The sequence below is a fragment of the Nematolebias whitei genome, chromosome 1 (assembly GCF_014905685.2).
Source record: "Nematolebias whitei isolate Nwh7 chromosome 1, NemWhi1, whole genome shotgun sequence".
NCBI classification, from domain to species: Eukaryota; Metazoa; Chordata; class Actinopteri; order Cyprinodontiformes; family Rivulidae; genus Nematolebias; species Nematolebias whitei.
The window spans coordinates 13,902,023-13,924,551 of NC_056498.1; the positions used below are offsets into that span (position 1 = coordinate 13,902,023).

At 42.0% G+C, this 22,529-nt stretch overlaps 1 protein-coding gene across 2 annotated transcripts; it reads left to right on the forward strand.

The window, feature by feature from the left end:
• Positions 1 to 2,295: 2,295 nt before the first annotated feature.
• On the forward strand, positions 2,296 to 21,885 carry kiaa0232 (KIAA0232 ortholog). 2 transcript variants are annotated; one of them, XM_037675220.1, is made up of 8 exons: positions 2,296 to 2,362; positions 6,718 to 7,293; positions 7,673 to 7,813; positions 9,925 to 9,994; positions 14,655 to 14,739; positions 14,854 to 18,226; positions 18,356 to 18,464; positions 21,153 to 21,885. In XM_037675220.1, exons 2-8 carry the CDS (start codon positions 7,057 to 7,059, stop codon positions 21,167 to 21,169), a joined length of 4,032 nt encoding a protein of 1,343 aa, XP_037531148.1. In that variant the 5' UTR covers positions 2,296 to 2,362; positions 6,718 to 7,056; the 3' UTR covers positions 21,170 to 21,885. The 2 variants fall into 2 exon arrangements, with proteins under 2 accessions (XP_037531148.1, XP_037531156.1); XM_037675228.1 differs by having other exon boundaries at positions 14,658 to 14,739.
• The last annotated feature ends 644 nt before the right edge of the window (positions 21,886 to 22,529 follow it).

Here is a 22,529-nt window from a genome sequence, read left to right on the forward strand (position 1 = left end):
ATATACACACACAGTAGTCCCTCGTTTATCGCAGGAGATCTGTCCCCTGAAGACCCGCGATAAGTGAAAAACTGCGAAGTAGGAATTCATTCATTCAACCTTCATTTATACAGGTTAATCCCATTGAACTTCAGGGACTCATTTACAAGAGAGACCTGAATTTTTTAACAAAGAGTGATGACAACAGTAAACAAAGACAACAATAGACAATCATAAAAGATCCATACAAATTTAGACCTTTTTTTAACAAGTTAAAATAAAGTGGAAACCAAAAGGACAATCAAAAGGAAAAGTAGCGAAAAAACAGCTAGATTATAAGGCGGTGTAGAAAATTAAAAACAGGAACATGTCTGCATTGGTTTTTGCAGGAACTTAACAGATGTTTAAAGCCACTTAGAGAAGTCAAGGTCGAGAGCTTGAGATCTTTTGCAAGATATTCCAGGAAACAGGAGCGGAGTAGGAGAAGTCCCTTTTGCCTAGTTCAGTCCTCACTGAGGGAACACTGGAGGTAATAATGTCCTGAGAGCGCACGCTGTAGCTGCACTCACGCAGAGACATGTGGGAGGAGATGTATGAAGGCAGCAGACCTAGAAGTGATTTAAAGATGAAAATGTACCAGTGAGAGAGTCTGCGTGAAGTTAATGATGTCCACTTAACCAGTGAATACAGGGTGCAGTGGTGGGTACGATAATCACAGCCAGTTATGAATCTTAGTGCACCATGATAGACAGCATCCAACATCTGCAGGGTTCTTGTAGGAGTGTTCATGCAAATAATGTCACCGTAATCAATGGAGGGAAGGAAAGTCACAGATACAAGGCATTTCCTAGCATTCAGAGTTAGACAGGATCTATTTCTGAAAAAGAAACCCAGTTTAACTTTCAGTTTCCTTACTATGTTTTCCACGTGGAGCTTAAAAGAGAGATGCGAGTCGACCAAGATACCCAAATATTTGTAGGAATCAACAAACTCAATAGGGACACCATTTGAGGATAAAATCAGAGGAAGAACTGCTGGGACCTACATTACCTAAGTAGATTGTAAAGAGGGTGGGTCCTAATACTGACCCTTGTGGTACACCATTGTTGACTGTTAAATAACTGAAGGAAATGCCAACAAAGTCCATGTTCAATAATCCAGGTATACAATCCAACATCTGAAGGGAATACCATTGTGTTGAACACATTGCCTCTGATATGAAAGATAGTTAGAGAACCAACCAATGGTGTGTTCTGAGAAACCAGTTTCTGAGAGCTTATGACACAAGATGTTATGATCCAGTGTCAAAAGCTTTAGACAGGTCTAAGAAAAGTGCAGCACAATTAGCATCCAATGCTTTAACGATGTCACTGAAAACCTTCAGTGAAGCAGTTGTGCTGTGTTGTTTCCTGAAACCAGATTGATGGAGAGGTAAGATGTTAAATGAGTCCAAATACTTCTTGATTTGAGAGTTCATCAGTTTTCTAGAACCCTAGCTAAAATACAGTTTAGAGATCGGTCGATAATTGTTCAGTGAGGTGGGGTCACCTCCCTTCAGCAAAAGTAAAACAAAGGTTGTTTTCCAGGCATTTGGAGCAGAGTTTTGGCTTATGGACAGATTAAATATGTATAAATTATTATACAATGTAAATTATTGTTTTTAACTAGAAATTAAAGGTAAATCAATTTAAACCTGTATTTATACAGGTTAGTCTCATTGAGCCACAAAGACTAATTTACAAGAGAGACCTGTTTGAAGTTTGAAATGCAGTTTCAGTTTCACATCCAGAATATATGTGAATGAAGTATATAATCTATGACTGACATTTAAAATATCACAAGTTGTACAGAAAAACAAATAAAAATACAAAATAATTTATTTGTACCATTGCATTAATTAATACAACTTTGCAATGTTTTTTCAACTCCAAATGATCATTTTAGTGTTTATTCAGATCAGAGTTGTATGAGAATAGATGATAACGATCAGAGTACTAGTTAAGACTTCTGATGCAATACTCCAGCGGAAGCATCAAACCAACAACAGCAGGACGGTAGCGCTTCGCCTTTGTTGCCTGGTTACGAACGCGGAGGGTGGCGCATTCAGGAGTCGCGTCAGAATGGAACTGTCTCTCTGAAGCGGACATGTTGGCTCTGCCGTGGTATGCCATCAAGGAATGACCTTCCTGTTTCGAGCCCGAATGTCGACAGTTTCGTTTACGCTGTTGAAGAAGTGCTATACGTGAAAACAGCGCCATTTCTGTCGGCTTCCATGATAGGCGCTGCTGCCGCAGCGGATTCCAGAGCTCGAAGCTCGGAACGGCAGCGGGAGAGAACTAGCCGCTCCCCTTTCGCTGGTTCTCTCCACTTCAGGCCACGGCAGGTAAGTAAAGCAGCGAACCGGCTTGGAAGTGTCTTTTCGCGTTTTGATACCGAAGCTCAACTAGGTAGTTGTAAATGTTTAGTTGATTCGCTATATCGCCGTGTGACGATATGGCGTACATTCGAGGGGGAAAACGCTTGACAGTACCGGGCAGCCGCCGTTCCTCCCCCTTCGATCACAACAACAAGCGGAGCTACGTGAGGAGCTAGCATGAGCTAACGTTTGTTTCAACCCGCTATCTTTTACGTTGCACTTGCATTTTTCGTGATTTAAACACGCAGTTTGTTTCGGCTGCAAGTTTGGCCTAGCATAACGGGCATTAAATCGAGAACCTTGGAGTTGTGTCACCGAACGGAACCGCTGTTCACCTGCTCGTCACAACACACTGAAGTATTTTTTAGAAACGCACAAGTCTCGAAGCTCACAAACCGTCTGGATCGTTCCTGTTGCCGTAAAACGAAGAATATACACGACGGAGACCGTAGGATGGAAGCTAATGTGGCTAAAGGTCGGTGGTCCAGCTAACCTCGTTCCGTTTTACTACGGACGGAACTAATTGTTACCGAACTTCCAGTAATAATTCAGTGACGTTTGTACTTTGCATTTAAGTTGGTTTGTAGGCCAGTAAACCGCTGCGGTTGATAATAAAACAATATCTGCACCAAATTATCAAACATTTGTATTTGGAAAGTTCATTTTTTAATCAATGTCATTTTTTTTCCTGCCAATGTCAGACATGGAGGATAACCTACCTTCACCGCGGGTGTGAATGTGTCATAATTAATTCTTCATTCAGCAGAACTGAACGAAGTTGAGTAACATGTTAAATGTGTTGACACGATCAGCCGTTGCGAATAAATGTGCGTACAGGAAGATAACAGCTGCCTTGTTAAAAAAAAAAAAAAGTCAGCCATGTTTAGCTATTATTAGTTAGCTAACCTGTCAGCAGCTGTCCATCTCTGTTTGAGTGACATAAATGTATAGAAGGGTGCGGATTGTTAAAGACGTGTAAAGACGCACTCCGCAAAGCTCCTTATCGTGCTCTTTTGACGTTTCCGACGAGTTACTGTGGAAAAAAAAGTCTCTATTGAGTGATGGCCGGGTCAGCCAATCAGATCATCGCACTCTCTGAGTGACGGCTGGATCAGCCAATCAGATCATCGCACCCTCCATTTCCTCTGCCCGTCTGTGTCGTCTGTTCCCATGTGAGACGCATGGCTTTCTCTTTCTCTTGTAGTTCGGGACTCTGGTGCAAAATAGTTTGCGCCCTTTTATGTTATTGTGCAGATGTTAAATCAGGCCTGGCATCCCTTAAAGGAATTCATTTTTCCCATCACCTTTCAAGCAGAGTTACAGACTGACATCATCTTGCATTAGGAATTGCCGGTTTTCGTCAAACCTTGATAATATGCACATTCTTATGCAATATTGCAAAATGTCACACTTGGTGTGTTGTTAAGGGCTCTCAGCTACAAGCTATGAGAATTTTAAGACACAAACTGAAACTGACTAAATTAGACATGTCTTCTTTTTTTTTTTTTTTTGGTCAGTCGGCAGCCATCTTGAATTGGTCTGACTCCAAAAGTTATTCAGTTGTAGGCGTTCATCCAGAGGTTACCGGTTGCAAGTTTCATTGAAATTTGTCCAGCGCTTCATCAGATACTTTTTCAACAGACATACACGGCCGTTATCATCTGCTTCTGCTTTTTGGTGGTGGGTACAAAAAAGGTCTAGGAATAGGAGAAGACGTTCTAGCTACTCCTGTGTTTCTATGGCCAGCAGCAGAGAATAGTGTGCACAAATAAAGACTTTACTGTCAATATGTCTTACCATTTTATTTAGTTCCGTTTAAATATAAATACTGCATATTTAAAGAAATGTGTAGATCACTTCAACCTGGAGTTCTGAATGAAAGTTTAAAATTCTGTGTAGCTTTGTAAACAACCTCAGATTTGAGAAATAAGACTTTACGACCAACTGGACAGCATTTCTCCTAGCATTAGCCAAGATGAGTGTTTTGCCCCCTCCCAATTAAGTTCATGCCATGAAGTAAATTAGTAAAGCCTGTATGTGTTTGCACGTATTAATTCACTGCGGTTTGGGAGGGCACTGCAGATTAAAACCCATAAAGCCTTTTCACTCGTAGTGCGTCACGATGCACAGCCAGGAATCAGAGATAAAGAGTGCTGCAAGAAGTAGAAGCTGCTAAAGGCAGCCTTTTCTGATAACATTATTTAAAGAATTATGTTTGTTTAATTCATCAGTCTATGTTTAACAGCTGATAGTTTATTGTGAAACAGCTGTTGTGACGTGTCACAGTAAAAATGAACCGAGGACAAACTGTTACAGTGAAGCCGTAATTTATCTGCTAACAAAAGGTTAAAGATGTTGCTGCAAATAAGTGAGGCGACCTGCACACAATCAGGGTGGATTACCTGGTGTGAGTTTGAATTGCAGGTTTTTTTTTTTTTTTATTGGTACAAACTCGAAGGGAAATTTGAATTTGCTAAAATAAAGCAGAAAATAATGTTTATAAAAAGTTATTGCCCAATGGACCTCAATGGTGGATATATTTGTCCAGTCACCCAACATTAATTGACAGCTAAGTTTTTACCCACTAAATGCCAGGGAAAAGCATACCCAAGCTAAATTCTATTGTTCTTGAACTATTTAAAGTACCTGCTAAAGTTTAGTTTCTGCACTAGTAAATACTAAACTGTAATACTGAATTTTGACCCTCAGCATTTAAAATTATAGTAACTATAGCTAGAATGTGGTTTACTCGGTGGATATTATTGGCTCTGGAGAGCCCATAGATTGACCCAGTTGGTCAGAAGGGGAGGGTGTATACTGCCACTTTGACACTGGTAATTAAATTTGAAACCTTATTGAAATCTACTTGGTACTGTATTCAAAGCTAAGTCAATAGGCTGTTGCTAGTAAAAACTCCCCATCAAGTAGAATACTCAAATATCTGTATAGAGAATCTGATCTTCAGTCGGGAATATCTAGACAGTATTCATGGGATGGCAGGAAACTGAAGTGTGGCGCTGTATAGCAGAACTGTATCTCTTGATCAGTGGAGAAGCATGTCCATCACTGGGCCTTCTCTGCCTGACCAAGCCTCGCACGTGCACACGCGCACGCAGATAAAGATGGGAGCAGCTGTAAATGCAAATTACTTTTATTAAAAGCAAAACCAACTCAAATTTTTTATGTCGTTGAGCCCGCTTGACAACATGATAACCTCCCTCCCCGTCTCCTTGTCAAGGCCAGAAACTGTAGGGAAACGCTGTAAGACCAAAGTAATTACCACAAATCTAGACTCAAAAACTTACACCACCACAAATTCTGCATTACTTTGCCACATTTCTATGTAATTCTGTGGTTATTTGCAAGTACAAACTGTATCAGCTGCAGTGAGCTGTAACTTTTTGGATGCAACCTGATGTCAGTTCTGACAGGAAATGTTTAATATTTCTGCAGTTTGCTGTAGTCCCTCGATACTTCGTGGTTTGACTTTTGCGGACTCTTTCACGGGTTTTCAGCGTAAGATTGTACACGACACACGGTTGGCTGAGTGATGGAAGGCGACCAACCAGAGCATTATGCTGAGGGGCGGACTGGCCATCGGGAACACTGGGACATTTCCTGGTGGCCTGGCCCACTCAGTGATCACTGAAGGGGACTAGAGGCTCAGTTCGGGTTGCGCTTGATTATTTTAAATAAACCGTCCATGCCACTCGTGCAGCTCACTCAGGTATAAGACAGACTCCCTGCCTCCTCCTTTCGCTTTCTGAGGCTGTCCATAGTAGAGCAGAGACACACAACAGGGGAGCATGCAACTGTTGTGTGTCTCTGCTCTGCTGTAGCTGACAGCTTCAGGTAAAGAAAGGAGGGGCCCCCTCTGCGATCACTGAGAGGGCCAGGCCACCAGGAAATGTCCCGGTGCTCCCGATGGCCAGACCGCTCTGGCGATTGGCTCAGTAACCGTAGCATCAGTCTGTCTGCTCTCTTTCGCTGAGCTCTTTTAGAGTGTTTAGAATATTGTTAAGAACATTGCAAGAGTGTGGGAAGGGCTTATAAAGCCTTAACATATATATAAATACTAAATATAATGTCCCTACTTTGCAGATTTTCACCTATCACATGGTTGTCTGGAACGTAACCCCCGCAATGAGTGAGGGAATTTGACATGGCTGGCACATCTCTTTAATGTCTAAAGGCATTGTTGTTGTTCTTTTATGCACTTTTTAAACTTAAAACCATGCTTTGTTTCCTCTGGTTTCTGCTTGCTTTATTTACCTATTGAAAGTTATTTTTTTAAACTGATGTAAGTATTTTGTCTGTTTCAGGTTATGCCGGTGAAGTAGGGCACTGTTCCAAAATGGACATGCGTTGTGTTTTACTCAGCAGCTGGGATCTTTCAGCTCCATAAGCCATGCCTCACGAGTAAAATCACTTTTTTTTTTTTTTTTTTTTTTTTTTGCTTGAAGCAATAAAAAAGAAAAAACAGAAACTCCTACATGCCTCCTCATGTAGAACTCCTTCAGCTCGTCCTTCTGGAGTGACATCCCCCTCATCCAGACAGGGTCTGCCTCGTCCTCTCGCTGTTTGCTCCTCCACCCACCGCCCTACAATAACTACCCATCACCATGCTGCTCTGCCTGAGAATGACCAACACCTGAGCTCCCATGCGTCCAGTAAGCACCGATTCAGACGGTTCCGTTCCTCCTGAGAACCTCTCTTGCCCCTACCCTCTCGCAGGGCCCCTGCCTGCCTCAGAGATGTCCCTTCTCCAGTCGCTAGGGCCAGTGCAAAGCTGGCTCGGCCAGGAGCTTGAGAAGTGTGGGATTGATGCCATGATTTACACCCGCTATGTTCTCAGCCTTCTCCTGCACGACAGCTACGACTACGACCTGCAGGACCAGGTGGGCTCCTTTAACCAAAATCCAAGTTAAATTAGACCCAAAAAACAGAAAATTGTCATATCAGTGGTTGTTAAATAGGCCAACTTGTTGTTTATATAAAATGAGCCTGAAGACAAAGATATCAGTTTACCAGCAACATTACCTGCAGTGTTTCCTTTTACATCATGACACTTTTATCACTGATGAGTCCTCTCTTTTATTTTGCCTTTTCATTTTTAAGTACACATTACACATTAAGTACACATTACCCCTGGGCTTAGACAGTTTTCATACACAGTTCTTAATCAAAAGTTGAGTGTTTAGAGGGCAGCTGTTGATTCTGTGCTTTTTAGCATAAGTTTGTCACGTGTGTTTTACTTGTTTTGCTTTAATTTGACAGGAAAATGACATCTTCCTGGGATGGGAGAAGGGAGCTGGGAAGAAATGGGGCAAGAGCAAGAAGAAAGGAGGGACTGACCTGAGTCTAGAGGAAATGAAGAAGCAAGCTGCAGTGCAATGCCTCCGTTCTGCATCTGATGAAGTAAGAGTTCTGTCTGACTGCTGAAATCCTGCAGTTCTCAAAATGTTTGCGACAAGTGATGCTAGTCATCCTACATTTTATTCAGCTACGGTTTGTGGTGTGATCATTACCCTTGGAGGCTTATGAACTGACATCGACTGAACTTTAGTAAGATTTTTGAATGAATAGTGTCTTTCTTATGGTGTATATTATTTAACTATGTCGATAAAATTTGTATTCTAAGTTGCTTATTATGGTGCAGGCATTCAGATTTTAAAAGCATAAGAACAACATCCCGACACTGTTTGCATTACCATTAAAGTATAGTATAATTCATACTTAAAACTTAAATGTCATTTAACATTTTTTTTATGGGGGAAAGGCAACAGAGAAAATTAGCTAATTTATTCCTCTGGTTGGTAGTGAAGGGTCTGCTTCACTAAAATGGAGGAAAGAAGAGTCTGTGAGACAAGGTCGAGTGTTTGTTTTTCTTAGGACACTGGACTCGGCTTAGTTTTATTTATATATTTGGGGTGATTTACAGATGTCAACATTTTCACAAGCATACAAAACATACTCTTTTTGGAGATCCCAGTCTCCCCGCACCCCAAAAGTATACAGAAAAAACGTTAACTTCACAAAACACTTTTTTTTAATACGTGAAAAGACATAAACCATGTCCTTCCATGGATACTGTAGCATCTCACAAGTGCTAGCAGTAAAGTCACAACATCGTTGCTTTGTGTGGCGTCATCCTTTAGTATCTGTACACACTTTCACTCTGCAACAGAACGTGCTTTCCCCCTTATACATACTAAAGACAACCTCTGACTCATGGTATCAGTTTACAGCCAATAACAGAGACTTTAAAATAAATGCCTAACCAAACCTGAACAAGACGTTAACAACAACAACCAATTTCTACACCCATAAACCTCTGAAACCGTCATAAACATTACACACATATTTGCCACAAGGCTACCCAGCATCCTTTGCAGCTCACAGTCTCTCTGGGAAGCTAGTACTAAGGTAAAAATGTTGTCATTCCACATTTGTACACGTCTCAAAATAGTTGAAAACCTACAGATACAGATGTACAGATATTTATGATAAACTACAAACACCTGAAACTTACTCCCTCACAGAGGGAACTTTGTGAGTTTGGTGGGAAATAAAACGAAGTTAAATGAAGACATCTTTAATATAATCTGAGATCTACAAATATTTGTCTTTTAGTGTTAATATGGTTTAAAAATAATAACTAAAGCCGCAAAAACGTAAGTCTCACATTCAAAAAAGGCTGCGAGCTCCCGCAGCAGTAAGAGAGATCAAGGTATTTTGGTCACGTGCAAGTTGTACGTCTGTACGATGACAGACTCGGTATATGCTGTTGACAGCAAGGAGAAGAGATCACTCTGCTGCTTAGCCAATTTTTTAAAGTATTTGTTCACTACAGCTAAATATAGCAGCGTCATGACTGAGCAGGCCTGAACTGTCACAAGTCTTCTGGTTTGAAGTGTGTCAACCTCCTGCCTGTCGTAGCTTCTTTATGTCCCCGTTAGGGTGCTCTTACCCAGGGCTACAAAACCTTTCATTCTCAGTCACGTTTGTAGATTGTGTTGAAAGTACAAACTATAAACTTTTATCAAATTTATTAGATATCTAAATGGCACTGTGTTCTGTTCATAATGCCAGGCCATGCAACTTTTGACGTTGCATTCAAATGTACCAATTTTTACAGAACACATTTTCATGTATGTTGGTGCAGAGGTTGGAGAAGTGAACCTGTAATTGGAAGGTGGCTGGGTTAAATCCCTGCTGACCCTAACATCAAAATTTGGGTGAAGAAGCTGAAGCACCCACATCTGCCTTCACTTTGCCATCATGTCCATTCTTTCAAAGCAGTCTCTCCATGACCAGTCTTTCTTTCAAATATTGTTTAATCTTCGTGCACTTTACTTCGCTATGGCAACCCCTGAAGAAGGGAGCAGCCGAAAAAATATTTTTTATGTGTGTATCAGGCAATAAACCCTATATTGCCAGTTTATAGTTCTTAGATTTAAAGAACAAGAGCACATCTAGTGGGACAATGTGAATCTCAAATGTTTTTCTTGTCTTTGCCTCCTGTACAGAACTCTGAAATTGAGAGCCTGGTTGAGGAGCTTTGCTCCAAACTTAAGGACATCCAGAACAAACAGAAAGGTTTGATTCTATGTTATAATAATAATAATAATAATAACACATTTTATTTGTATAGTGCTTTTCTAAATACTCAAAGATGCTTTGTTATTATCATATTTAGATAGCTGCTGGTGAAACAAAAACTTATTCGTAAACGTTGTAATAAAATTAAAAAAAGTTCAAGAAACAAACAACTGGACTTTATTTGTAACAAGACGTTTCGCTTCTCATCCGAGGAGCTTTCTCAATTCAAAGAGCAGAGAGTGTGGGGTATGAGTTATAAAGCTGAGCTAAGCTAAATACATATGCAGATTTCCCTATCACTACCCACAATAGGGGTTTGTTATCGTCTTTGTTAGTCTGAGACACAGAGGAGCCGCTCTGGTGACATGGCTGAAATTCCTGATAGGTGTGAAAATGACTGGGTATCGGGCCTAAAGCTGCATTATAAGGGGCCGTTTACACGGCACATATTTCGAGTATATCCGCAGCTTTCTCTCTGCGGTTCTGCTGATCATTTACACGACACCAGTGGCCCCCCCTCTTTGAATCCAGAGGTTTCTGAACCCACCTTCCAGAGTGGAGGTTTTTCGCTGACCCCCCGCTGATAAAGTAAACATCTCCTGCTGAGGCTTTGTATTAAACATACGTACACGTACACGCAGACAGACGCTATATTTCTATCAACATGGCGGCGGACACGGTGCTTTCTGAACTATGATTTATGGAATATATTTTTAATCTCGTAGTTAATCTACGTCAGATTCCAGGTGCTGTGACCAACATCTGTGTTGGAAGAGACACAACCTGATCCAGTTCTAATATCACTGTTTATAGAACAAGGCATGCGCACACGTCGCGCTGCACTATAACTTCTAAATGTGCTAAATAATAAGTTTAATAATAATAAACACTATTTATGTTAGTGTGAGAGATATAATGAAGCTCTGAGCTAAATGAAGCTATCTGGACATTACGTAATTCAAATTTAAAATGATGCTTAACATATAGCGTGAACACTAAAGTTGAAAATGAAGACTTCAGGTTTATTTTTTATTTATTTATTCAACACCACAAACTTTATGTCACACAAACACTGATAATTCAACTGAACACACTATTAAAACAAGTTAACTGTAAACTGCATTAATGAACTGGATTCTTGTTTTCATCCTGGATGTCCCACGTTGTTCATCTGACTCGTTCAGGCTGTCACTCCTTTGATTAATGCAGCTAAAACATTGAATGGATTGAATAAAAGAAATGAGGGGAATTTTAAATAAATAGTTCATCCAACATCTTTCTCTTCTACGTCCTCCTGCACTGCACCTGGGCCGATCCTCGTTCAGAACCAGTCTGCCTGGTGGAAGGACCGGTTCTGAACGAGGACAGCTTCTTCTTCTTTCAGGAAAAATAAAAACAACAACAACTCGGTTGTTTTGTGATCGAAATAAACACAAGCTAACATTATTAAGAACATTTGATTTACTTGCTGTCAAAGAAGCTACTGATTATCACGGAGTAAAGTCCGACATCGTCGACTCTGTTCTGGTCCACTCAGCGACCGGTGTGTGGAGCTGTTAGACGAAGCAGTCCTGCTTGGCGTCAAATCTGTTGACTCTTATCCACAATCCAGCCAAAATCCAGCTTTAACTTGTTATTAAATTGTTGTTAGCTGAACTTTTAGCCCACAGGAAAGAAATTCACAGCACCATCTAATGACCCGTCATGGTAACTACGGAGGATTCAGGAGGGGGGGGGGGGGGGGGGATTCCTCTGTATGCATGTAAACACAAAATCCGAGAAATTAAGGAATTTGTCACGAGCGAATTAAACTGAGGTCCAGTGTGGCTGCGGGAGGGTCTGTAGGTTCCCTGGTGGGCTGATCTTATGTGTGGGCTTCAAGGCCAGCACTCTGTTTATTTTATATTTTTTAGAACTTTTTATTAACAGCATATAAACACAGAACACCGCTGCATCTTGCTGCCAGGTCTACATTTATTTTTATTTTTTTTTGCAACCTGTCAATCCAGTAGGCATGTCAGCAAATTACCAATCGGCAAACTCAATTTGTCCTTAAGATAAACACCACTTGCCTGCGGAGCTGGCTGCAGCTGCTCAGGGTATGAAGTCTCAACCTTCTGCGCACAGTTTACTGTTTCCACACGGACTGAGGACCGCCCGAGTCTGTGCGAGCCTTTATAATGCAGCTTTAGGCCTGATAACCCAGTCATTTTCACACCTATCAGGAACTTCAGCCATGTCACCAGAATGGCTCCTCCATGTCTCAGACTAATAACGATGCTAACAAACCCTTATTGTGAGTAGTGATAGGGCAATCTATGTATCAATGTAGGAGGGCGGAACGAAAGTGGAGGAAAGACAGGCTACAGGTCTCTTTTCAAATACTTAAAGAGAGTTGACGCTGTTATCAGAAAGCAGTAAAAGCTGCTAAATCCAAATACTTCTGATATAATTACCTCAAACTCTCGCAACCCACGTGTCTTCTTCTCCACCCTAAACTCTGTTCTCCACCTCACTGAACCATCACCTCTGGAAGCCTCGACTGAGCTGTGCGACAACCTCTTACATTTCTTTTTGGAAAAAATTGCGACCACCCGGGCTCTCATTTCCCCTCCAACTCATGACCCATCCATCCCACCTCAATCTGTAGCTCCATTTGACCATTTTGAACCCATCACTCTATCTTCTCTAGAGCAGGTCATGTGCAGCTTAAAACCATCTGGTTCCCCCTTTGATGTGGTCCCCCCTCGACTACTAAAGGAGGTTTTTCCAACTCTAGGTCCATCCATTCTTGATATAGTAAACAGTAGTTTATCCACTGGCGTGGTGCCAAAATCCTTTAAACATACTGCTGTCCAGCCTCTCTTGAAAAAAACCAAACCTTGACCCCTCAGTCGTTTCCAACTACCGGCCTGTCTCCAGACTCCCATTTGTTTCTAAACTACTGGAGAAAATAGTCGAGTCCCAGTTGAAGTGCTTCCTTGAAGGTCACACCATCTTAGAGCTATTCCAATCTGGCTTTAAACCTCTCCACAGCACTGAAACTGCCCTGCTAAAGGTCTTTAACGACATCTTCAGATCCACAGATACTGGTGATTCTGTGCTGCTTGTCCTGTTGGACCTCACAGCCGCCTTTGACACCATTGACCATGAGATCCTCATTGCTAGGTTGGAGCAGTGGGTGGGCGTCACAGGATCAGCCCTCAATTGGTTCAGATCTTACCTCGCTGACAGATCCTTTTGTGTCTCCATCAAGGATTTTAGTTCCGCAGAGGCAGAGCTTAAATGGGGGGTTTCAGCAGGGGTCCATCTTGGGTCCCTTCCTATTCTCTTTATACCTGCTGCCGCTTGGTGCTATTTTCCGGAAACACAACATGCCCTTCCACTTCTATGCCGATGACTGTCAAATTTACTTCCCCCTAAGACACAATGGTACATGCTCTATTCAACCACTGCTCAACTGCCTGGCTGACATCAGGGACTGGATGGCTTTAAATTTCTTAAGTTTCAATGAAAAGAAGACTGAAATGATGTTCCCTCCCAACAACACAATCACAAACCACTGCATCGACCTTTCCGCTCTAACCCTGTCAGAAAAACAAAGAATCACTAATCTGGGCGTGATAATGGACCTTTCCCTGAAACTTAACAATCACGAAAACGTGATTGTTAAATCATGCTTCTTCCGAGGCGGCTGTCTAAGCTGAAGCCCATATTGTCCAAAAATAACCTGGAGAAAGTAATACATGCATTCATTACATCTAGGCTTGATTACTGCAGTTCACTCCTGTTTGGTATCAGTCAGACCTCCATTGCACGACTACAACTGGTCCAGAATGCAGCAGCCTGATTTTTAACCAGTACAGGCAAAAGAGAGCACATTACACCAGTTTTGGCCTCCCTGCACTGGTTACCGGTTCACTTTCGAATCCAGTTCAAAATACTCATGTATGTCTACAAATCACTGAACAGTGTCACACACACACCCCCCCCCCCCCCAAAAAAAAAAAATCTCTCTGATCTGCTACAACCGTATGTCCCACCGTGCTCCCTGAGGTCAGCGAACCAGTTGCTTCTCACAGTTCCAGGATCTCGTCTTAAGCGCAGAGGTGACAGGGCCTTCTCTGTAGCAGGACCTAGACTTTGGAATGAGTTACCTCTGCTTGTCAGACAGGCCCCCTCCCTCTCAGTTTTCAAGTCCCGTTTAAAAACCCACTACTATTTGGTGGCTTTCAACACCAGATGATCTGTGTTTTGATCCTGCATGCTCCACACTGGTTTGTCGTCATTATCTGCATCGTTTTTATGTCTAGATTCTGATTTACTTCATTTTGTATTTTGCTTTGTGTGTTACCTGTTGTTCTGTCTGTACAGCACTTTGGTTGGCCTTGTCGCTGTTTTAAGTGCTTTATAAATAAACTGGTATGGTATGGTAATCTACATATGTATTTAGCTTAGCTCAGCTTTATAACTCGAACCCCACACTCTCTCTTCTTTGAGTTGAGAAAGGTCCTCGGATGAGAAGCGAAACGTCTTCGGTTCCAAATAAAGTCCACTTGTTTTTGTCTTGAACTTTTTTTAATTTACCATGTCCTGGATGACTGAGAATCTTGACCAGCGTGTTCTAATAAAATGTTTTGTTTGATTCATGTTTCAGAAGAAAAGTGCATTCAAAAGAAATCAGATGGCTCTCAATCACCAGAGCGAGCTGATTCTCCCTCTTCAAAGGATCAGGTGGAAATGTAAGATTCATGGTTGTGAACATTTATGTGGCACTTGTGACTATCCCCACAATAGTTTGGTTGTTTAAACTAGACTGGTTTAAATTAAATCCATTTTTTGTTTCTTGATTGCAGGTATTATGAAGCCTTTCCTCCTTTGTCAGAGAAACCTGTTTGTCTCCAAGAGATCATGACGGTGTGGAACAAAGCAAAGGCCTGCGCTTACTCCAGTTCATCATCCTCTGCAGCCCCTCAAACCAGCACAGACACATCCTCCCCCAAAGACTGCAACAGCGAAGGTGAAGTGACAAAGGAGCCAAACATTGAGGCGTTCAGCACCATCACCTCTGTGACCAGCGACAGAGGCCAGCAACGACAAAGCAAGAAGGAGAAAGAAAACAGATACCACAGTGGTGCAGCTGCAGAGGAGAAATCTACTGGTCACTTAAAGAGACAGACTAGGCACAGGTCTGAGGGCAAATATCGACCCAGATCCTGGTCTTCTGGCTCTAGCGAGGCAGGCTCGAGTTCAAGTGGGAACCAGGGTGACTCCAAGTCATCCAGAAGCAAAACAGTTAGAATAAGGCACAAATCCAGGGAGGCTGCCAAAACTAAGAGAACACGCAACAGTGGGCAGGTAAAGCTGCAGATGAAGCGTATCGATAAAGAGGAGAAAAGAATTGCAGGGGTGAGTGGGAGCAGCACAACTGGCAATGCTGCCAAACTACCACAGCTTTACAAAAAGGGGAAACGACCGCTGAAGGAGATTCGCAAAGAGCCAGGCTGGGCAGAAACAAAAGAGTCCAGAGTTGAGGGCAGAAACAAAGAGTACATGGAGGAGCCGCTTTGGTACACTGAGCCTATCACAGAGTACCTTATACCTTTCAGCAGCTGTCAAAGCAAACTTGAAACAAAATATCGAAGCAAAGTTGGCTCTCCGGATGACTTTGGTTTGACAGCAGATGTGGAGGGGCTGCCAGAAAAAATCCAGGGAATCTGTATTGCCAATGAGAACTACCAGAAAGCCTATTTAGCGGCAGGCTCGTTTGTGGATGGGCACTTTGTGGAAGGTCCCAGCGAAGTAGACGAAGAAACTGCAGACCTCACTGGAACTTCAGCCTGTCCTCAGCCAGAGGATAGTAGAGATTTAGATGACAAGCATCTGTCCGAATTCACTCACTTCTATGAAGTTGATATTTATCAATCCATATTGGATACTAGTGCCTCAGATGCGATACAGGAGAGTCGGATCTTAAGCATGATTCGACAGAAAAGCAAAGAGCAAGGAGACAATGAGGCAGAATGTTGTTTAGTGTTAGATGGCCTTGAGCAGCAAGGGGAAAGTGCAATACGGGCTGACTCGCAGGAAGCTTCTGGATCTATTGGATTCTTAATGGAGGATCTTGAAAACATGGTTCAGATGTGGGGATGTTATTCACCATCCACCTCTGAAGATATAGATGGAGAAAGCTTCATAGCAGACTCTCCCGTTCAGCTTTCACCTCTTCTGGATAGTGTTTCATTGACCCTTAGCAAGCTACCTAGAAATCAGGAAGAGCCATCAGCTCTTGAAGCTACCAGTGAGCCATCTGGTTTGAACTCATCCTGCTTCTCCATTTTCGAGTTGCAGTATGAAAGCCCAACTTTTCCCTTACCCCGCGACTCACTCACCTTTGGTCATGAAAATAACACAGACTCTAGTAACTGTCTCGACCCACATTCAAATAAACAGTCACGTTTGCTAATATGGACCAAAAATAGTGCCTTTGATGAAACTGAACACTGTTCCAATCTATCAACACGAACTTGCAGCCCGTGGTCGCATTCGGAGGAGACTCGATCGGACAATGAGCTGGGAAATGCACCAGCGGAGGATGCTGCTCAAATTGGCAACGAGGAGACCGATTCTGTTATTCCTCCTCTCTCTGGTACATATCTAGAAGATGAAATCCTAGAGTTTTTACAAGAGGACTCTGGCAAACAGTCTGAAATGGTCAGTGCTAGCACAGTGTCCAGTCAGACCTTTACCAAAAAATCTAAATTGGAGTCTGTCTGTGGCATAGCACTGGAAGAGGATGAGAGTAAACAGTACAGCACTGGCATATTTTCTGACAACACAAACCAACAAAGTGATGATTACAGCTCAGGGATAATAAAAGACATTTGGACTGCAATTGGAGATGGTAATTCTGCTATGTCTAGGCACGAAGCAGAAACAACAAACAAGGGGCTTTTTTCAGATGAGCCAGGCTCTTTTTGTTGCAATTGTCTAGAGGTCCAGACAAAAGGAGTTCCTATTCAGGAACCCCAGAAAAAAGCAGTGCAGCGTTCTGAGTATCACCTCTGGGAAGGCAAGAAGGAAGAACAGGAAATAGCCAAAAACAAACTCTCCAAGGTCAATGCTGCAGGGGATTACATGACTCCGTCCAAGCCCTGGGACTTGAGCTCTGACAAGGACAGTACATCGTTCATTCTTGGAGGGGTGTATGGAGAGTTGAAAACACTAAGTGGTGATAAGAACTGGGCTGTTGTGCCACCAGGTGATACCCACAATAGTTTGCTACAATGTGCTGCTGCAGCTGCCTCTGTGTCTAGCTCAGACATGCTTACCATCACTGGCAAAGACGTGTTCATGAACCCTGGCAGCTGCATTGCCCCTGGACACAGGCCCCTGTGGAGGCCCCTCGTGTCCTTCGGGCAGAGTGACCAGGCCAACAGAGGAGGTGGAGATGGACTGAATAAGGGATTTTCTTTGATCTTCCATGAAGATTTGCTTGGATCTTGCGGAGGCTGGCACAGTGAGGAGCAAAGTTTAAAATATCCGTTTGCATCCTTTAACCTGAACAATCCCTTCTCTCAAGTCCTCCATGTAGAGTGTTCGTTTGAGCCTGAGGACATGACTTCTTTCAGTCCAGGATTCAAGCCCAAGTCCATTCTTTGCTCAGACTCTGAGAGTGAGGCCTTCCACTCACGATTATATGGCTTCAACCGGACACAGTATAGGGCCATTCGCATTTCCCCTAGGACTCATTTCCGACCAATATCAGCCTCAGAGTTGTCTCCTGGTGGAGTTAGTGATTCGGAGGCTGAGACCGACAAAGAGGAGATGAGTTTTTCTACGGCAGCACCAGCGGACGTCTTTGATGATCCTCAGGCTGATCTAAAACCTCTGGAGGAGGATGCAGAATGTGAAGGCCCTTATTACGGGAAGTCAGAACTGGAATCGGGTAAATTTTTACCCAGATTAAAGAAGTCTGGCATGGAGAAGAGTGCCCAGACTTCTTTGGATTCACAGGAGGGTTCCAACACCCTCCTGCCGATCCCTGAGCAAAAGAGTTGCTTAAACTGCGAAACGGCAACGGCCGCATCAAGTGCAGGTGAACACACTGATGTTGGCAAAACTCAAGAAGAGGAAACTTCAGGAGAAAAACAGTCTTGTTTATGTTCACCAGCAGGTCAGATCCCAAAGTATGGGATTGCTTATGACTATGTTGGTGATATGCCAGAGGTAAGCACTTTCTAATAATGATTTTATTTGTTTTAATTATTGTGTTTATTAAAGTTAAAACAAGTGTCATGGTAGGTCTGTTTATGGTCTTCTGAAACAAAACGACCACTTCTTGTTTGTTTTGTCTAGTTTCCTCTGTTAAATCTAAGTGGGCAGGGAGGAACGGGCAACCAGCAGGATGAGTGCTGGTGGCAGAATGCAGTTTGTTCCCCCCTTTTTCCTGGATCTCAGTGCACAGGTAAATCCATGCATTTTTATCACTTGGATGCTTTTGCCATTTTTATTTGAGTTGATCTGCTATGGTGCTTTCATGAATGAGGGTTTTTGTCAGTTTTCATCTAAACTCTGCTGAAACATTTCCACCTGTCAGATTTACACTGAACTCTCAGTACAACACCGTCCCAGAAAAATTAAAATGCTGTTGGATTTGATGAAAACAGAATTTTTTTTTTAATCTAAAGCTGCAGTTGTAAAGTTCATGGGTTTTCATTCTTGTTTTTTTCATTCATTCAACCTTTATTTAGACAGGTTAATCCCACTGAGCCTCGGGGACTCATTTACAAGAGAGACCTGTTGATGTAGCCTTTCAATTTTAGCTGTTTTACTAGCTTGGATGCTCTTTGTGTTTCATCTTAAAGCAGATTTGGGCTGTCTTCATAGCATTTGTAACTGTTGGAGGGGATACCCTATGTTTTTATTAGTATGATGTCAACTTATCCAAACTGAGGTTGTTCAATTATCTACAACAGATAAAATGTTAATTACTTGTACATGGAAATCTACATTGATATGGCCAAAGTTTTCCTTGATACTCATTTCAATAAAACTTGTTTGAGCTTGCCACTAAACCATAGGCGTCGCAACAATTATACATGAAGATGACGTCATGTGCCCCCCCCCCCCCCACACACACACGTTTAAAAATATTTGTTTGAACCATGCCCCCCCCCCACCCACCCACCCACCCACCCACCCACACACATACACACACTTTTACCATGAAATAATAGTTCATCCAGCAGCGCTGTTTCCATTTCTTCATGAACACAAATCCATTCCACTTGATTAATAGGAGAATACTGAAACCCCTAAAAGTCCACTCCAGGTTTTCCTGGTTACCTACAACAACTCGCCACCGCATGCAGTGTTTCAGTCATCTGCCTTGGTAGGGTGCTCACATGAGGAGGACAGGGAGACACCTCTTTTTTGCAAACTAGCTTAGTGCTGGCAGTTGTTGACAAGTGTGTGGGGTTAGGATGTATGAGAGAAGCAGAGCGCTACGTCTGTAGCATCCTAGCTAACGTGTCTGTATTGCGCGCTGCTAGCTTAGTGCTACGTTAGTTCTAGCAGTTTTCTACATTGGGGTGGGGGGCTAGGATGCTTGAGAGAAGTGGAGCGTGCTCTATTCACACAAGGAGAGCTGTTGGTCAGGCTACTTCTTGTTGCTCTCTAAAATAGTTGTTGAATCAAGTTTTTACTTATGTAGGTAAATGTAGATGTTTAACAACCCATTAAAATACACCAGAATGCAAGAAATGGCATCTACTTTATTCAAATGTTTCTGGGGGAGGACCCCACACACACACACCATTGTGTCCTCCCCACATTACAAATGCTTCTGACGCTAATGCACTAAACCCAGTAGTGAGCCCTGTTTACCACAACAGGTTGTTGGAGTGCTCAGAGGAACAGTTTTCAAAACTGTGAATGAAAACTTGTAGTTTGCATGCAACACCATCTGCTTTTTGTTTGCTGCACCTGTGAACGTCTCAGCACACTGGTCAACTAAACTGTACATTACAGAGATACAGTTTCTTGTCATTTGCACAATGTGTGGTACATGTGGTGGAACAAAATTATGTACACAGGGTCCCAGTTGCATCCAACAATAAAATGTAAAAGAAAAACAATAATAACATCTAAGATATGAAGTAAGAAAAACATCAGCTAAAAATACGCTAAGCACTAATAGCATAAAAACTATACGCCGAACAGCAGCACGAACATGAGTCTGTGTGAGCCGATGAGCATGAATGAACACAGCAACATGAAACGGATCAGCAGCAACATGAAACGGATCAGCAGCAACATGATGTGACTTTTCACAGTGATTATTCAGGTTAGATATTCATGAGTCAGCCTCAGGGTAGAAGCTGTTCCTCAGTCTAGTGGTTCTACATTTAATGCTCCTCAACCTCCTTTCTGAGGAGAGCGGGGCAAAAATTTATGGTGGTCTAAGCAAAGCAAGTGCAAAAATGGATTTCACTGCTCAGAGGTGTCATGGCTTGTTTTGTCCCGAGTGCCACTCCACACTAGAGCTGGAGCACTGAGGCCTACAAACAAGTGCTTTTGAACATGTTCAGATCCAGGTTTAAAATCGGGTCACGGAGCCTTTTTAGAAGTACCCCCAAAGATCATGCTCAAAAATCCAACAATGTTCATTCAGGTCATCTGGACGTTTTTTTTTTTTTTTTTTTTTTTTTGCTGAGACGTTTCATCCTTCATCCGAAGGACTTCCTCAATCCAGGAAGCCACCAAACAAAACTGATTCCCACTAACAGCATACTCCATAGTTGGGGAAAAAAAACAGTTTGCTGGTGCTAATATGGTTTCTGGGGCCCACCCTCTCCCTCGTCAACTCCTTGTCAATTGTCATGTCAGAGGTTCAAAACACCAAAGTTCATGCTCAACAATCCAGGTATAAAATCCAGCAATGTTCATTCAAGTCATCATGAAGTGAAACATCTTAGGAAAAAAAAAAAAAAAAAAAGAAACCGTCCAGATGACCTGACTGAACTTTGTTGGATATTTAGAGGTAGTTCTTAATCTGTGGGAAAGTTACAACCAGCTCTTTTTTATTGTTTGTTTAATTAATTAAACTGTTAAGTTTTGCAACAATCTAACTGGTTTGTTGTTCTTCCTCCAGGAAACAGCAACATTTGAAGTCTCCAATTTTGCCGAGGACTCCTGTCACAGAGAGGAAACCTTCCCCTGCTCTTGAGACTGGACCTCTACCAGCAAAGATTCAGGGTCATCTCAGAGCTGACAAACCTTAACGTAGGCTAATTTTCTGAGAAGCCTGTCCAAAACCTCAACACCACCCCTATTGGTTTTTCATTTACTAACTTCAAAACAACCTCGTGTAATCAACAATCAGATCGGCAAAAGAAGTGAAAGTAGAAATACGTAAAAAAATCAACAAGAAAAAAAACATGTTCTGTCTTTGGGTGATGCCATGAGTCTTGTGCTCCGGTCCTTTTCAAGACTCAGTTAGCTTGTAGAGACGATATTTCATTCTATTCTGTCAGTTTTTGTTCCCACCATTTTGAGTTTGAACCAAGATTGTGGTGGTTGGTGGTGTCCGAATGGTTGTGCATGTGTTCGTCCAGCCGCTCACGCCTCTTTTCTAGCTAAACCTAATGTGTGAAACGACTGCTATCACATCCTCTACCTGGCCATCTTCAGTTCAAAGACAGTGCAAGGATGTAGAGTTTTGAGTTTTTGAACAATTCAAGAGTTTAATTAAAATAGTTTGGATGATTTTCTGAATGTGAAACTGAGAACGTGTGCAGCTTTCTTCTAAATATCCGCAACTTCCCTGTGTGTGACAAGTTTGTCTTTTTTTTTTTTTGAATGGTGAAAGTCTTTCTAAAGCCTAGTTGTAGAAATAGTGTGGTTTGTGAGGCTAAAATTAACCGTTTGAACTGAAAAATAATCAGAAATCAAAAAGTTTTGTAGGAAAAATATCAAAAATCAGCTTTAAAATACAATGCTGTAAAAATTGGGATCAAAAACAAACAAAACTTGTTTTGAGTTAAAAGCTCGTGAGATGGCACAACTATATCTATTTTTCCAGAAACTTGTGTTGCAACTTCGATATTTTTTATCTTTTTAATTTCTACGGTACAGACTTGGTGCTATAAATATGTTCAGAAATCTTTTAAAGTTACAGTTTAATAATACCGCTGTAAGAAGTTGATGGTATATTTTGTTTGTTGACCAGACTCCACAAATACAGTTTTTTTGGGGGAAAAAGGTTCAGACTTAAAGTGGCTTAGATTGTTTATGTTCAGGTAACATAGTTCGTCTGACCTGTAATTGCTGAAGCAGAAAAATAGTTTAAAGCTCATTTTACTACAGAACTTTTCAGTTCAGAGCCCCAAAAACAAAACGGGACACAACCACCAAACTGTCCACTGTGCAAACAAATAAGTAAACAAGTGTTGTAGTGTAAACACTAAACCAAAAACACCAGAATTTACTCTCAAGATTTGTTTCATATGAGGTGTGTGGTTTTTTTTTT